The sequence below is a fragment of the Pristis pectinata genome, chromosome 4 (assembly GCF_009764475.1).
Source record: "Pristis pectinata isolate sPriPec2 chromosome 4, sPriPec2.1.pri, whole genome shotgun sequence".
Taxonomy (NCBI): domain Eukaryota; kingdom Metazoa; phylum Chordata; class Chondrichthyes; order Rhinopristiformes; family Pristidae; genus Pristis; species Pristis pectinata.
Genome location: NC_067408.1, coordinates 82,274,460 through 82,291,375, shown reverse-complemented (window position 1 = coordinate 82,291,375; position 16,916 = coordinate 82,274,460). Strand labels below are relative to the sequence as shown.

Sequence of the window (16,916 nt, the reverse complement as noted above, 5' to 3'; positions counted from 1 at the left end):
AACAGCAGATGTCTGTGTAAAGGCTGCTACAGAAACCATTTTCAATGCAGTTGGCACTGCACGACAATGTCACCTTCCTAAGCATTAATAAATCTATAATCATTCAAAAATTACCCAACCGTATTATACATGCCATTTGCACATCCAGAAGAGGCATAATTACATACATCAGGCTGGAAAGCTCTGCTTGCCAACTAACTAGGGGATGTCATACTTTTCAATTCAGAAACAAGTAAATCATCAGCAGTGTTTTTCCCTTTTGCTACATTTGATCTTTTTGGACTGGTTAAAGTTCTTTATTATTTCAACATCTTTTAGCCCATTTGTCGAAATATGTGTATTTAAGGTTACTCTCTACAACCAAATTTCGGACTGATCTGTAAGTTTATTTTACAAAACCAGTAGTGTAGAATTAGAACAGAAGATATGCTTGAAAAACCCAACAGATCAGGCAGCATCTGTAGAGAGAAACAGAGTCAGCCCTCCATGTCATTATTGACCAGAACCGAAAACGTAGAAACCAAACATGTTTTAAGTTGGAGAAAACATGGTCCAATAAGGGAGAGAACAATGGGAGTCAGTGGCAAGATGGAATCAAAAGAGACTAAATGTCACAAGTGGCAGTGGTGTCAGCTAAAAGTGGGTGGTGAGGACTGGTTAATCATATATGATCTTCAAGATACAAACAGAAGATGCATGAGGAGAGAGGAGGAAAGAGAGGAAAACAAAAATGGGGAAATAAGCAATTCTGGAACTGTGATATATACATTGGAGATACAAAACCTTGCAAATGCTGGAAATCTGAAACAAAAACCGAAAATGCTGTAAATACTTAGCAAGTTAGGCTAAGCACATGTGGGGAGAAACATATTTAGTGTTTCTAGTTGATGACCTTGCAACAACATGACCAACATTTGACACAGTTGCCCCCTTAACTTCTGATCATCTAAAATTGGGACTTGACATTGAATTCACCAAGTGCTGCAATGCACTAAGTCAGAAGATGATAAACTGTTCTTCACATTTACAGTAGGCCTTATTGCAACACTGTAGAAAGGCCAAGGGACAGATCAGAAAAGGAGTATGATGTAGAACTAAATGACCTTACCAGATTTCTGCCAACTGCATGCGCCTTCTTTTGGATATTCTCTCCACAGCCTCCAGCCTCACTTTCCTCAAATTGCATCAGCCTACTTCCATACCATCCCCAAGATCCAGACTGTTCTGGTAGCCCCATAAGTTCAACCCACTCTTGCCACACAAAACAAGTTTCTTTTATCTCCAGGCCAGTCTCCCACCCCCCCCCCCCCCACCCTTTATGTTCATGACATCTGACAAACTCTACCACATGGAGAGTTTCCTGGACTATTTCAGCATATTTTTGACCAGGACATCCAATCAAACCATCCTTCTATCCTATAGCAGGCACAAGGGCCATTTGCTTCTTCTTTGAACGGTGGCCCAACCATTTCTCCTTTACTCTTGCTTTCCTTCACCTGGCTGAACTGGTTCTCAAACTGAACTCCTTCCCCTATGCTTGATTCCTCGAAATCAAAGATGAAACTATGGGTCAAGGCTATCTCTGTCACTTTGTGGGATACAGTGAACAGACCTTGTTTCAGCCTTAGTAGGAACCCCTCTCACCCCTTTTCTCCCAGTTGATAACTGTAACATTGATAACTACATTGGTGACATTTCCTGCTCTTGCACAAAATTCTAAAATGTTGTCATCTGGCATTTTTCATCCTGTTCTTACCTTCACATAGAACATCTCCAACACCTCTATTTTTGGCTCCTCCAGGGGATTGGTTCTCAAGAAACGCCTAGTAAAAGTACACATACTCCCACAGCCATCTTTTCCCATCCTGCTTCTTAAAGGGTTCTATTCCATTCCATTCTCCCAGCTTCTCCAGCTCCATTGTGTCTTTTCTCATGATGGCATTTTCTAAACCAGTGCATCAGAACGATCTCTCTTTTTCTTCAACTGTTGTTTCCACAGCATCTAGTTGGCAGGGATCTCAACCACATCTTCTCCATTCACTACCCTTTTGCTTTCACCCAAAAGGAGAAGATTCCTCTCATCTTCACCCAACTACCCTGGCTCATCTTCTAATTTCCTCCATCCTTTTTATGATGCCACCACCAGACATTTCCTCTTTCTTTCCCCTTTCAGCCTTCCAAAAGAGACTATTACCTCTGCAGCACCATGGTTCACTCTTCCACCTCCACGAATACTCACTCTCTGACTGGCAGCATCTTCCCATGCAATACATGGCATTTTACCTCTTCCCTTCCCACCACCACTACCCTCCCTCCTTCCACCCCACCATGTGAAATAGTAATTCACATGTACATCGTTCAATTCGGTACATCTAGTCATTGTTCAAAATGTGGTTTCCACTATATTGAAGGGAAAGAACACAAATTTGGTAATGTTTTTTCAGAAAGCCTCCATTTAGTCTGCAAGGAGGGCCAAGGTGCCAGTTGCCCGTTACTTTAATTTCTATTCCACTCCTGCCTTGGCCACTTGTCTTTGACCCCTTTCCAATGAACTCCAATGTAAATTGCAGGAACAATGTGTCCTGACTTGACACATTGCAACCCATAGGAATTAACTTTGAAATCTACAGTTTCAGATAAGTTTGTATCAGAAGTGGGCAATTCTGATGAAATGTTTCATATCAATTACCTTAATTCTGTTCCTTTCTCCACAGATGCTACCTGACCTGCTATGCATTTTCAGTTTTTAAGACAAATTTACAGCATCTGCAGCTTTTATTTTGGTGTTCACCCAGTCATGTAGAGATGTAAAAAAAAACAATGAACTACTTTCCAAACACATTTATCTTGAGGCTAAAAAATTAAACAAGTAGCACTGAAGGAGCAACCCAAGGCTCAAAGCAATAGCAAGCACAGGGCTAGAGTAAGAGTTCATTTATGTCGGAACTGGATATCCTGCATGTAGTGCACATTCCCAGAATATGCTAACGTGCATATTGCAATCCATCAGTGATTTTATGGAACTGCTGGGAGCCACCAGTGCAATCAAATATCACCTATCAATTTGAGTGATATTTAAAGCCTACCATACTTCAGAATTCTTACTGAAGAATTTACAAAATTGTACACTTTGGGAGATTAGAAAAGTCCAGAGAGTGAGCATCTGCAACAAAAATATGGAATACTAATTAGTCTCTTAAAAAGCATCAGATTTTCTGCCAGACAGGCCAGTTTAGAAAAATGCTAATTCCTGACATGAACGAGTTGACGAGATTTTAATTTTCACAGTATGCAACGAGATGATCACACGTAATAAATGCAACAGCCTTTCATGATACAATGGGGGCAGTTTTCTGAGACAAATCTTCTGCTGAGAGCTGCCAGCAGATATGCCTGTAACCTAAAACTAACTGGTTTAGCAGTTAAAGTTCCAAACTATTGATCCAGAGGCACGAGTTTGAACCTCACAATGGCAGCAAGGAGATTAAAACTCTCACAATTAAGTCTGGAATTTAAAAACACTAAACCAAAGTGTTTTTTTTCAAAAAGACAATCCATTGAGTTTACTAATGCTCTCCAGGGAACGAAATCTGCCACCCTCACCCAGTCTAGCTTGTATCACACAATGTTATCGATTTTAATGGCCTTCTCAATTCAGGAACTATTAGGGATATCTACATTGCAACAGCATCCACATTAAAAGAAAATTCCAAGTATATGCACACTCCTAAATTCTTAGATATTAAAACATGTCTAACAAAATTAAAAGACCTCGTGATTTTCAATGTCTACAAGTGACAAAGTCATTTACAAACACTGACTAACGGTGACAGCTTTGACAGCTGGTGAGCCAAGGGCGGTACTATATTAACTGTCAAAGCTGTTCCATCAGTGCAATAGGCCAGTTAAGCTGAGAAACTCTGCACTTCATTATACTATTTTAGGCTTTGTCATGAGCCAAGATCTGGGGTCCCACTGGAAGAGGGTAATAGTAGTGGAGGATTTTAACTTTCCTGATGTTGACCGGGATTGCCTTAGTGTACGGGCAGAGTTTGTTAAGTGCATCCAAGAAAGTTTTTTGATACAATATGTGAAGAGTCCTACCAAAGACAAGGCAGTACTCAACCTTATCTTAGGAAATGAAACCAGGCAGGTGGAAGTGTTGGTGGAGGAAACGCTGAGAACAGTGATCATAATTCAGTAAGTTTCAAGGTTGTTATGGAAAAAGGCAAGGTTGGTTCTCAAGTCAAGGGTCTTGAACTGGTGGTGGAAGTGGGAAGGTGGATTTCAATAGTGCAAGAGAGGACCTGGTGAAAGTGGATTGGTAGCAGATGCTTGTGGGTAAAACAACAGCTGACAAGGGGGAGTCTTTTAGAAGAGAGTTATTAAGAGTTCAGGGCCAGCCTGTTCCAGTAGGGTGAAAGGCAAAACTGGCAAGATTAGGGAAGCTTGGATGACAAAGTATATTGAAGGTTTGATCAGGAACAAAAGGAAGCACATTGCAAGTACAAGGACCTCAGTGTAGACCATTTTCTATATGGGGAGAGAATTCAGAAATTGGAGGTGCAACAGGACTTAGGAGTCCTGGTTCAGGATTCCTTTAAGGTTAACTTGCAGGTTGAGTTTGTAGTAAGGAAGGCAAATGCAATATTAGCATCCATTTAAGGAGGACTGGAGTATAACAGCAAGGATGTAATGCTGAGGTTTAAGGCGTTGGTCAGACAACATTTGAAATATTGTGAGCAATTTTGGGCCGTCATATCTGAGGAAAGCTGTGCTGGCCCTGCAGAGGGTCTAGAGGAGGTTCAGAAGAATGATCCTAGGAATAAAAGGGCTAACATATGAGGAGCATTTGGTGGCTATGTGCCTGTACTCGATGGAGTTCAGAAAGATGAGGGTGGATCTCAATGAAATCTACTGAATTCTGAAAGGCCTGGATACACTGGACATGGAAAGGATGCTTCCATTACGAAAGACCAGGATCTGAGGACACAGCCTCAGAATAAAAGGGATGTCCCTTTAAAACTAAGACGAGAAGGAATTTCTTGAGCCACAGGGTGGTGGATCTGTGGAATTCATTGCCACAGAGGGCTATGGAAGCCAAGTCATTGGGCATTTTTTTAGGGAGAGATTGATAGGTTCTTGATTGGTAAAGGGTTTAAGGAGAGAAGGAAAGACAATGTGGATGAAAAAACAAAATCAGCCATGATTGAATAACGGAGCAGACTCGATGGGGCAAATGGCCTAATTCTGCTCCTAGATCAGATGGAAAGTTAGGTACAGAAATGGCAGATGGAATGTAATCCCAACAAGAGCAAGGTGATGCATTAAAGGAAGTTAAATAGGGGGTAGGACATAGACAGTAAATGGTCGGGCTCCAAGGAATGATGATAGAAGAGGAACCTTGGGGGTTCAAGTCCATATTTCCCAAAAGTGGCAACACAGGTAGAAAGGGTGAAGAAGGCACATGACATGCTTGCCTTGATAGGTCAGAGCATAGAATTAAAGTTGTGACATTACGTTGCAACTTCATAAAACACTGAGATCTGGTCACCACAGTACAGGAAAGATGTGACTGCGTTGGAGAGCGTGCAGAGGAGATTCAACAGAACGTTGCCTGGATTGGAGGACTCCAGTCATAAGGAGAGATTGGATAGGCTGGAATTGTTTCCCTGGAGTGAAGGAGGCTGAGGTTTGACCTGACAGAGGTATATAAAATTATAAGGGGCATAGATAGGAGAGAATGTCAAAATATTTTTCCCCATGCTAGAAATATTAAAAACAAGAGAACAACAGACGTGAGAAAGGAGTTTTAAAGAGAATTTCAGGGGAAAGTTTATTTTTGTTTACACATAGCGGATGGGTGATATCTGAAACTTGCTGCAGAGAAGGGAGGAGAGTCAGATGCGATTATTACGTTGAACAGCCTACTTAAATGCCTGTTTAAGTATCAAGGCATAGAAGGATAGGGACCAAGTGCATGCAAATGAGATTACTATGGATGGGCAAAAAGGTTGGCTTAGATATGGTGGGCCGAAGGGCCTGCTTCCATGCTGTATAACTCCATGACTAAGATTATGCTTTTCACCATACTGGAAGGAATAATGATCTGGGTCAGGCAAGGAGTGGCTTCATAACTGCAAAAGACCTGCACCAATATATTCTGCTATTTTCTTATGGAATTGAAGGCCATTCAGCCCATAAGCAATGATTGCCCATTTCCCTCCACAGATGCTGCCTGACCTGCTGAGTTCCTCCAGCATCTTCTTTGTTGCTCCAGATTCCAGCAACTGCAGTCTCTTATGTCTCAATAAAGTCTTTGTTGTCTGCCAGGGAATTCCCATGAGTTCCATTCCATCACTTATTTCCCTGTAACCTATTTTTTCCTCACTTTCCAATCAACTCCTCCCAATTCTCCTGCCACACACCCACACTTAGGGTAATTTACAGTAGCCAATTAACCTGCTTTACCCACGTCTTTGGGATTCGGGTGGAAACGGGAGCATCTGAGAGAAACTCAGTGTCAGAGAGAACGTCCATAGATAGCAACCAAGGCCAGAAGCAAATCAAGGTTGCTAGAATTATTCAAACCTTAGAATGAAATCTCTCAAAAAGAAAAGTGCTATATCAATGCAATTCTTTAAAGGCCACAGATTTCCCCAAATGTTTTACGGCCAATGCATTCTTTGAAGTGTAAACATTATTGTAATGCAAAACAAAAGCAGGCAATTGGTCCACAGCAACAATGAAAGTAATAATCAGGAAGACTGCTTCTGTAATGTTAAATGGTGTATACACCTTGGCCAGAACACTGGATAACTCCCTGATTTTGCAAACAGTGCCAAGGAATCATTAAAATGGCACTTAAAACAGCGCAACGCCAAGTTACCCAGCATCAGCCTCAATTTTGTACTCAATTTCTTGAGTTGGACTTGAATCCAGATTATTTCTACCCATCGTCAGTCCAGTTGACAGTACATCTTGATTCATTATGGATCAGTGAATGAATGAGTTGTCATGAAAAATACGAGGAACATCTTACAAATAGAATGACAATAACATGATTCATTCTAATGCCCGATTTGAAAGGGAGAGGCAGTGTTGTAAACCAAGGATTCAAATTTGGTCAAAACTAAATACAAATTGTTTAAAAACATACTAGCTGATATGTTAATTAGTGGTAACAATATATAGAAGAATTTAGTATTATACTAGTGCATGCTCCTGACCAAAACAAAGACAACTGTAATTGAGCAACCGTCACCAACAAAAGCATGAAGAGGCACAAAACTTAAAAGCTTGTAGAGCCCTTTAAAACCACACAGCTCTCACTGAAATACAAATATCCTCCATACTTGGATATTAACCAATAGTTTATGTACCTGACCAAACTGGGACATTTTCAAAGCCAAGCCAAGCATTCAAGCTCCTAAAGATTGACCGAAGTGAGGATTTGGGGAAGGTGCAAGGAATAATGATTGGGACAAAGACTAAAAATTTTGCAGATGAATGATGCCACTTGCTTCTGTAGTTCTCACTTTTTCAAAAATTTCAAAAATCAAGTTTAGTCCTGCATGCAAGGCGCTACATTGTGAGATTCATTTATGTGAATTGTTGATCTTTGAAATTTATACGTCAAAAGCAACAAGTGGGACACATTAGCAGACTGTGGGTTCAAAGGGGTGTATGAACAGAGTCCATAGTCAAAGAAAAACTTGGAAAAGTGTTCTAAGTGCAACCGCAATCAATTACTTCAATATATATAACCCCACAGTGTAAGAAGCAAGATGTTAACTGGTAAATACAGTGCTCAATTTCATTCACAACTCAAGTAATGAAGCCATCCACATCTATCAAAATTTGTGAGACATTGAGGCCCAAGGTGATAAATGGAAGTTCTCACACATCAGGCAATAGTCTTTTCCAACTGGAGAGTCCAACCACCTCCACATGTTGTTCTACAACATTCTCACCAAATTCCCACACCATTGGCAACATCATTGGCAATCAAAATTGGCCAGAAACTATGTTGAATCAAATCATACAACTAACTTGGCTACATGAGCAGGTGACACAAAAACCTTTCCATCTTCAAAGATCACATCAAGGAGCATCATGGAATACTCCCCACTCGTCTAGATGGAGTTTAGTTCCAACAACACAAGCAGTTCAGCAGCATTTGTAATTAAGCAGCCAACTTGTTTGGCACCCTATTCAACACACTTAATAATTTTCATACAGTGATACCAATGTGCTGCAGCTGCACTAAATGTCATTTGCAAGTAACACTGGAGCAAGGCTTCTTCAAACACTATCACCCAAGCCTACTACTTTTACCTTCTCAAAGGCCAAGGACAACAGATGCACAAGAACACCATCACCACCAAGTTTTGCATATTCATGACCTGGAAATATAATCACTGTTCGCTAATTGCAATTGGGTCAAAATTGCAAAACACCCTCTCCAGCAACATTATGGAAGTAGCTTCACCACATAGGCTGCAGTGGTTCAAGGCAGCTCAGCATCTTAAAGGATTGGGCAGATGTCACCCACATCAGAAGCCCCTGCATATTAAGCACAAAAAGGATACTTTGACTTTAGTACTTAATGTGAAACATAACTTCACAAAGTACGTCAAGTGCCATGTTGTTGAACCTTCCAATTGGCACATTGTGACTTCACTTCTCAGTACAATTAGTCTTAGAGTCAGAGAGTTGCACAGCACAGAAACATGCCCTGGGGCCCACTGCATCCATTCCAAGCATTTTGCCCATCTACACTAATCTCATTTGACCACATTAGTCTGTATCCTTCTGTGCATGGGTTGATGGAGCCCTCATCTGCATCTCCCCTATTTCCTGTATTTCTGCTCTCACCCCACCTACCCCAAGACAGATCAGGGATAGAAGTTGCCTTGTCCTTACTTTTCACCCCACCAGCCTATGCATCCAGCACATCTCTCTTCGACATCTCCACCAGCTACAACATGGTCCCACCACTGGCCACATCTTCCCCTCTCCACTACTTTTTGCAGGGACTGCTCTCTTTGCTCATCCTTCCCCACCCTCATGGACTTTCCCCTGCAACCACAGGTGTAAAACCTGTCCTTGCACCACTACCCTGAGCACCATCTAGAGCCCTTCCAGGTGAGGCAGGGATCCACATGCATCTCCAACCTTGTTTATTGCATTCGGTGCTCTCAATGTGGCATCCTCGACAATCGGTGAGACCAAGCGCAAACTAGGCAACTGCTTTGCTGAGCTCCTGCGCTCCATCCACCGTGGCCATCTGGAGCTCCCAGTTGCCAGCCATTTTAATTCCCTTCCCCATTCCCACACCAAACCGTCTATCTTTGGCCTGCCCCACTGCCAGGGTGACACCAAATGCAAACTAGAGGAATAACACCTTTTCTTCCACTTGGGTAGTCTACAACCCAACAGCATGAAGATTGAATTTTCTAGCTTCAGGTAACCTGCTCCCCATCCCTTTTCTCTCTCCTCCTAGCCACCCAGTTCCTCCAACACACACTCAACATATCCCTAACCATTGATCACCATGCGTCTTTCTCCTTCTCCACCTCCTCCATCTGCTCACCACCCACACACTTCTCCAACTGGGTCCCCTTCCCCCACTGTTCCCATCTGTCCATCTCACCATCCTCATTTGATTCCTTGCTCCACTTTCTTATCAGATTCAATCATCTGCAAACCTTTGTTGCTTTGACCTATCACCTCCCACCTCTGACACTATTTCCACTCTTCCCTCATCCATCTGTCTATCACCCCTCTTCTCCTGGATCCACTTACAAGCTTCTGCTCCACCCCTTTCCCTCACCACCATCCAGAGCTTCCTCTCTACTCTCAGTCCAAATGAAGGGTCTCCACCCAAAATGTTGATTGTCCATTCCCCTGCACAAATGCTGCTTGATCTACAGAATTCCTCCAGCAGTTTGTTTTTTTGCTTCAGGTTCCAGCATCTGCAATCTCTTATGCCTTGCCTATTTAAGTGCCCATCTAAATGGCTCTTAAACACAGCGATCATATCCAAGTCCACCACCTCCTCTGGCAGAGAGTTCCAGATAATAACCACTCTGTAAAAAAAAATCCCCTCAATTCCCTTTTAAAAGTCCTTCCTCTCATCTTAAACCTATGCCCTCATTTTTGATACCCCATGGGAAAAAAATTCTATCTACCCAGTCTCTGCTTCTAGTAAATTTTATATACCTATATCAGGTCATCCTTCAGCCCCCTTCACTCCAGGGAAAATAAACCACAGCCTTTCCTTATAACTAAATTCCTCCAATCCAGACAACATTCTAATGAATCTCTTCTGCACTCTCTCCAGTGCAATCGCATCCTACTGATAGTGCAGTGACCAGAACTGCACCTCAATTAAATGCCATCTGACAATGCTCTGCCCAACTTTCCATCTGATCTATATCCTGTTGCAGCCTTAGACAACCTTCCTCACAATTCACAACACCACTGACTTGTGTCATCCACGAATTTGCTAATACTACATTCAGATCCAAGTTGTTGATACATATAAAATCACAAACAAGTGTCCCAGCACCAATATCTGTGGTACACCACTGTCACAGACTTCCAGTCAGAAAAACATCCTTCCACCACTACCCTCCAGCTATCGCCAAGTCAATTATCAATCCAGAAGTTAGATTCCAGCTGATTCTGATCGACTTTGACCAACAGACCCAGTTACAATCCCATCCATTTCAGTTCGCTATATGGTCAACTTTAAAGGCCGACAAAATCAAACTCGAGCGGCTCCAATCAAGAGAGAACAGACATGAGCATAATATAGCTACAGAATAAAAAGCACCTCAGATTAGAGATATCAGAATCACACAGACAATGTATTTCAGAATGGAACAGTGAAGTGTCTAAAGATTTGCTCAACTCTGCTCTGTCCTTCAATTGATTTTTTTTTAAAGTTTGAGGCTTTTCAAATCTATCTCAATCTGCACACCTACATAAATGAAGCAATTAAAATGCAAAGTGATTAAAAAACAGGGCTTTTGTTTAAAACACAACTGAAGGAACAAATAATCAGAAACAAAGTTTATTTATTTGCATATTTCCCAAAATGTGCCCACCATGACTTTGATTTGACTTAAGAGGATACACCTGAAAATTGTTTTTATCAAATAACGTTTAGAAAAGCATATTCCCAAGTAGCCGAAATGGCATCCAGGTCTTAGGGAAGTTTATCTAACTCTAAATCGTGGTGATTGTGTGTTTTTATCGTCGGTCGGGAACGTGAGGTGGCGATATGAATCACATCTTGTATCTATGTAGATACTTCTGAACTAAGTCTCTACAACGCTCATCTGCCGTAAACTACAGTTGAACGCCTCTGCTGTTAAATTGAGATTCCCGAACCTGTACACTAGTCAACTAAAATAATTGACGATCTGTTTTTAAACAGACGAACCCCCCTATGCTCACTCAAGGTTGGTTGTCTCAGAGTTGTGATAAAATGTTAGCGAAGAGTAAGTAATGAAAGCCTGAACAGGAGGTCGGAACGAATCCGAAGATACAAGCGAACACCGACTGGATTACAAAATAGATTGTGGACTTTCATTTAACTGCCTTGGTCATATATCCCCCTACAGGTCAGGGGGAGAAACTGCTGCTGTTGAGAACACTTCATTCAAAACACAATAATTACAATCATTCTTTATAAACCAAAATAAAATCAATTGCGTGTCAGTATGGAATAAATCGGTAGCCTTCCACCCTTCGTCTCCGTTCAGATGCATTCTTTTTTCTTCAGGAAGAAACAGTGGAACCAGGTTCAGTAATTACAGATCTTTCTTATCTGTAATTGCAAATTGTAGCAAAACGACGCACCAGTTGCCCGTTAATAAAACGTATAGCATAAGCGTATTGACGTTATGGAAACCAGTCAATTTTGTCGAAGTGTAAATAGTCGATTGTCACTAATTGTTTTCCAAAGGACATACATGTTGATATCGTTTTGAAACTCTGAGTACTCATTAACAACAGTTAATATACCCAGCAACAAATGCAGGATAATGTGCACTCTCCATTTACAAATGCATGCTCCCAATAAATGATCATGCTTCGCTACTTTAGTACTAAAGATACTGCATTCCCTCCCAACGGATTAAGCCATCACCTCGAATACAGGGGCGTGTCACTAAAACAAGAATTTGATTTATATAGAGAGGATTTATTTGTCATTACTGCTGTGAAATTAGCAACAAAGCTGCGGGCATTTGTAAATCGCGAGCATAGTTAGAATCTGAGTTTCTAGTATCTGTAACAACAGCACCCGACAGAAAAAAAATACGTTGCATAATTAGCCTGTTGGGATCATCGGAACTGGTGTCTATTCTAACTTCAGATACGCTACAAAGTCACCGTTGTATTTACAGCGACGCAAAGTAACAGCATATGCTCGTGCCAAATCCCAAATGCACATCTCAGCCCCGAAGCACTGTGCATTTTGGTTGTTATGTGTTTCATATGTCCAAGTCACAAAGCTGGTACGGAATTATGGACCATGAAACATTAACTTGCCAACAAGTCTCGGTAGATTATTTTAAATGAAGACTGAAAAGGTTTTTTTTAAAACTAGAGGCATTTTTTGGGAGATTCGGGAACGGGGTACCGAACTGTCGCCTCAGATGTAATTACGGCATTTGCCCATCATTCCACAAGCGTGGACTTCTATCGTCCTGGTGTAGCAATATCCAGGTTTTGCTGCAGTCTTTCGCGTAATTTTCTTATGTATTGCAACGCAGCATTTACATTTCTCGGAATTACATAATTTCCAACGACATCCATTGTAGAAAAAGGTTAAACACAACATGTATATCACATTTTTTCCCTATTCGACGAAAGGGTCGGAGTTACAAATTCTTGTTCAAAACACGTACAGATGACTCCAGCTCATATCACAAGATTAATTTGCAGCAGTCGGGAAAGGCGGTTAAAACGTTACGGAAGATAGAGTGCAAGTTATTTTAATTTGCGTGTAATACTGCTGCAAATTACATTATAATTATATTTTACAAGCCCCCTACCTTGAAATGCAAAAAAGGATAAGAATCCCAGAATACCGATGCTGTGCACCACGTAGAAACGCATCGTACTCGCTTGCTAAAACAATCCAGGCAAGGAAGAAAGTGCTTCTTGGAATCCCGCGAATCCGAGTCTCTGAAAATGCAACGGACACAGTGTTACACTGCGATCCCGATCCCTCAATGTGCCTCTCTTCCCTCCAGTAAGGCAAATGAGAAATTTACAAACAGCGGAGCTCCCGCGCAACAACGCCACTCAGCGTCCGAATCTCAATGTACGATGTTACAAGCTGCACCGCACACAGCAGCAAAGACTAGCTCATCCTCATTCACAACATCTTCTGCAACCCCAACAAACTTTTTCAAAAAAATTTTGGCCGATTTACGATGATCGAACGGTCCCCCCCCCCCTTTAAATGCAGTGACATATCAAACTGGCACCCCACCCCTTTTATCCCCCCACTTGGTAGATACTCCGTACTCTCCTCACACGCCGGATCACATAACCAGCAATAAACACAAACTCGGGGTGGGAATATCCATTCCACCTTCAGCTCTTAATCAGTGCCTGTTTGGGCATATCTGAGAGGAAAGAGGTCCCATGGCTTTTATTGACGATGGTGTGACAAATGTTAAATTTACACAGGCGCTCTTTCTGGAGCCGGAACGTACTGGAGATTGACGTATTTCCAAGCTCGACCCTCCTTTAGCAGGTGCCTGGTTTGGCAGAACCATATCTGTAGTTTTCCTTGCAAGAAGGGACGACAAACGTGAGCGGCGTGCAGCCGCACTATTTACCCACAGGGAGAACCACACCTGGTCTGCTCGCGTTATCCTCACCTGCGCTCGGCAGACTTAACGCGCCAAAGAAGCCCACCTCCACTTTACCTCGCCTTACAAAATGCTGCCACTTCTGCACAACAAAACAGACTCTGCATAACAATCACTGAATGGAAAATACTGGAAATATTCACGTCTGGCCGCATCTGTGGTTTGGGAAGCAGCTACCAATCTAAGAACCTCTCATAAGAACTGGACATTTGACTTGAAATGTTAACCCTGTTTAGTTGAATGTTTCAGTTCAAAACCCCATAATTAGATTTGGCAAAAACTTTAGATTAAACAAGTTTAAGGTGCAGAAGACGGAGGAGAGAGCAAGGAAAGACTGTGATCGGCCAAAAAATAAGGCCCTGCCCTAAATTGAGGAAATTGTGGATTTCGCAACATCAGACCTCTACCGTTATGGGCCAGACTATCCCCGGGCTGAACGGCGTTTGCTCCAAAGATATATATCGAACGCTCAGCAGGGATGATTAAATGACGTATTTTATACGTTCGGCTTGCATATGTAGAGTGAGAAAGAGAGAGAGAAAGAAAGAGAGAGATGATGTTTCCTCTCAGCAAAATTTTCACTCCAACTATTGCTCCTAAACTTTTCAACCGCGGCCTCTGATGCTGTAAATTTCTGATGAAAGTCATCGACAGGAAATGTCAACTCTGATTCAGCAGCTTCCGTGGAAAGAAAAGAAAAAGTCTGTGATGGGGTATTTCACGAATACTCCATCACAGACTTGAGTATTTCCATTTGGGTCGTTTTACTACTTTTATTCATTTTTGGAAAAATATATATTTTGCTTGTTTCTTAAAAATTCTTGTCAAGAAATAAAATATCTTGTGGTTTCCTTAAAACAAAACTTAATTGAAATCAGTTAAGATAACAAAGCTATATACTCTTGATATTTGTCACCGGGTTACCACTGACCAGTGCATCCCGCAAAAAAATGAGATCAGTTAAAAGTCTAAATGTGTATTTTGAAAGCCACATGAAACATTCTTTAAATAAAATCAATGATAACAAAGCCTATACTATTGATATTTATCCCCGGTATAGAGTTCTAATCACTGAACTTCCCCTCCCCTCCCTCCACCGAAGCTGTACTTTCAGGGTGTTCAACTTTTAAAGTCAGTTAAAGCAGTCACTGGCTTGAAGTGTTAATCCTTTCTTCACAGATGCTATCCGACTTGCTCAACACTTAAGGCATTTTCTAGTTTTTAATTTCAGATTTCCTGGATCCACCGTTATTTTGCTTTCGAATTATTAAATGGAGTTACTTAATTTTGACACACATTTAACATGACCCCTCGGGGTATGTCATGTTTCAAAGAAAAAGCAATTTTGAAGGTGACTTGCTATAACTCATATTAATGTGTTTTCTGTTTAAAATTGTTCTGTAAATAATTAATATATTTGCCGTTCTCCCCAATTGTTGCAGTTTTAAATGAAAGTTGTTTCTACTTATATGACAACCCTCACAACCACGATAACCTTTCAGCTGTGCTCATTTCGGCTGCTGTTATACAACTTGTACAAGGCACATAGCCGACATTATTATCGCCTGAAACAAACAAGTCACCGAGGCAGCCAGCGCGGAGACAGGCCATTCAGCCCACCGGATTCGTGTTAGTTTGTTCTCTTAAGTCAGCACCACACCAAGAAGCAAGTGCGGCGAAGGAACAGACTCGCTCTCTGGTTATGTTCATAAAGCCATGAAACAAACACTCCTTCACACAAAACTCGCGCTTGACGCCTCACTCCCCTTCACCTGCGGTCCGAATGACCGCAGCCCCACCCTCAACCAATCAACGCGCGGATCCCGGGCAGGGTTAGGACACACTCAACTCCACCCCCCCCTCCCCCCTTACCACCAAGAGCAAGAGGGGGTAATGCCAGCCTTGACTACTCGTAGTAAAAACGAACCTTAAACTCTGGAGTCAATTGCGCTTCAGTGTTTCCCGCTTTACTCTTTCAGGCTGCGCATGTCCATGCCACCCATTGCATAGCCTTGGAACTCTGGGAAGAAGGGAATTTGCTGTTCAATTCGCACGTATTCCGATCGTCCACGCTTGATCAATGGCTCTGAGGGCTCTGTGATGAAAGAGAACATGCTGCGAATACACACGGGGTCAGACAGCATCAATGGCTGAAGCAACAGAATTAACATTTCAGGTTACTGATCTTTCATCAGAACATTGAAAGCCTTGTTTTGACTTATTGGCAAAAGCCACCAAGGGCTTTCGAGCTCCTGCCCGGCTGTTGGTTTACATTTTGTCACTGAGACAGGGACAAGATTCGGACACAGTTTGGAAATACCACATTATTTGCGCCACAATTTATCGCCCGCTAAACTCAGGGCTTACCAGCAAAGGAACTTTGGAAAAAAAAATCCATCGTGTCCGTCCTCGTGTTTTTTCTCCACAGCTCCCGTTCTTACATTGGCCAATATCTGTAAGTTGCCCGTTTGTGAGCACATTATGTAGTTGAGGACTTATATTCTCTCACGTGTGAATATCGCACACATTACCCAATCTTCAACTATTGGTTTCCAAAACCAATTTTAATTGATTTTGTTTTGTTATGGTTTCCATTGATTAGAAATAGATACAAGTCTCCAGTACTAGGAGACTAAACTGTTGATGTTCAATGCATGATTTAAAATTCTAGCTCCCAATCATATTATCTTGACAGGATTCAAAGGGTCATTATCTTGTTCCTTCCCCTCAATTCTTTGTCAGCGTTTGAAGTTTACACATGACTGTTGTGACAAGATATAAGAAAATTTACACTGATTTCTGCTGCAGTGCTGCAATATCCAGCGACCAGTCCAATCAATCATTAGTCACAGTTGTAGCTCTTTGGGTGACTAACTACATTTTAGACATTGATGTTTACAATATACAATGTTTCTGCCTTACAATTTATATTCCCCACATCGAGAATAAATTGTCAAAGAGATTACAGACTGGAAGTAATTCCTCATCCCCCACCCCCACCCCCACCCCCCCCCATCT

General features: G+C 41.8%; 1 protein-coding gene across 2 annotated transcripts in view; it reads right to left on the bottom strand.

Annotated features, from left to right (window-relative positions):
* Positions 1-13,527, bottom strand: part of lsamp (limbic system associated membrane protein) — a 1,650,453-nt gene extending 1,636,926 nt beyond the window's left edge. Inside the window, exons 1-2 of one of the 2 annotated variants that reach the window (XM_052013654.1) lie at positions 13,514-13,527; positions 13,071-13,203 (exon numbers count right to left, since the gene is read on the bottom strand). In XM_052013654.1, coding sequence (XP_051869614.1) covers positions 13,071-13,134 — 64 coding nt within the window. In that variant the 5' untranslated portion in view covers positions 13,135-13,203; positions 13,514-13,527. Of the gene's footprint in view, positions 1-13,070; positions 13,252-13,513 lie in introns of those variants that run through there. The other variant, XM_052013653.1, reaches the window with a different exon arrangement.
* Between the last annotated feature and the right edge of the window lie 3,389 nt (positions 13,528-16,916).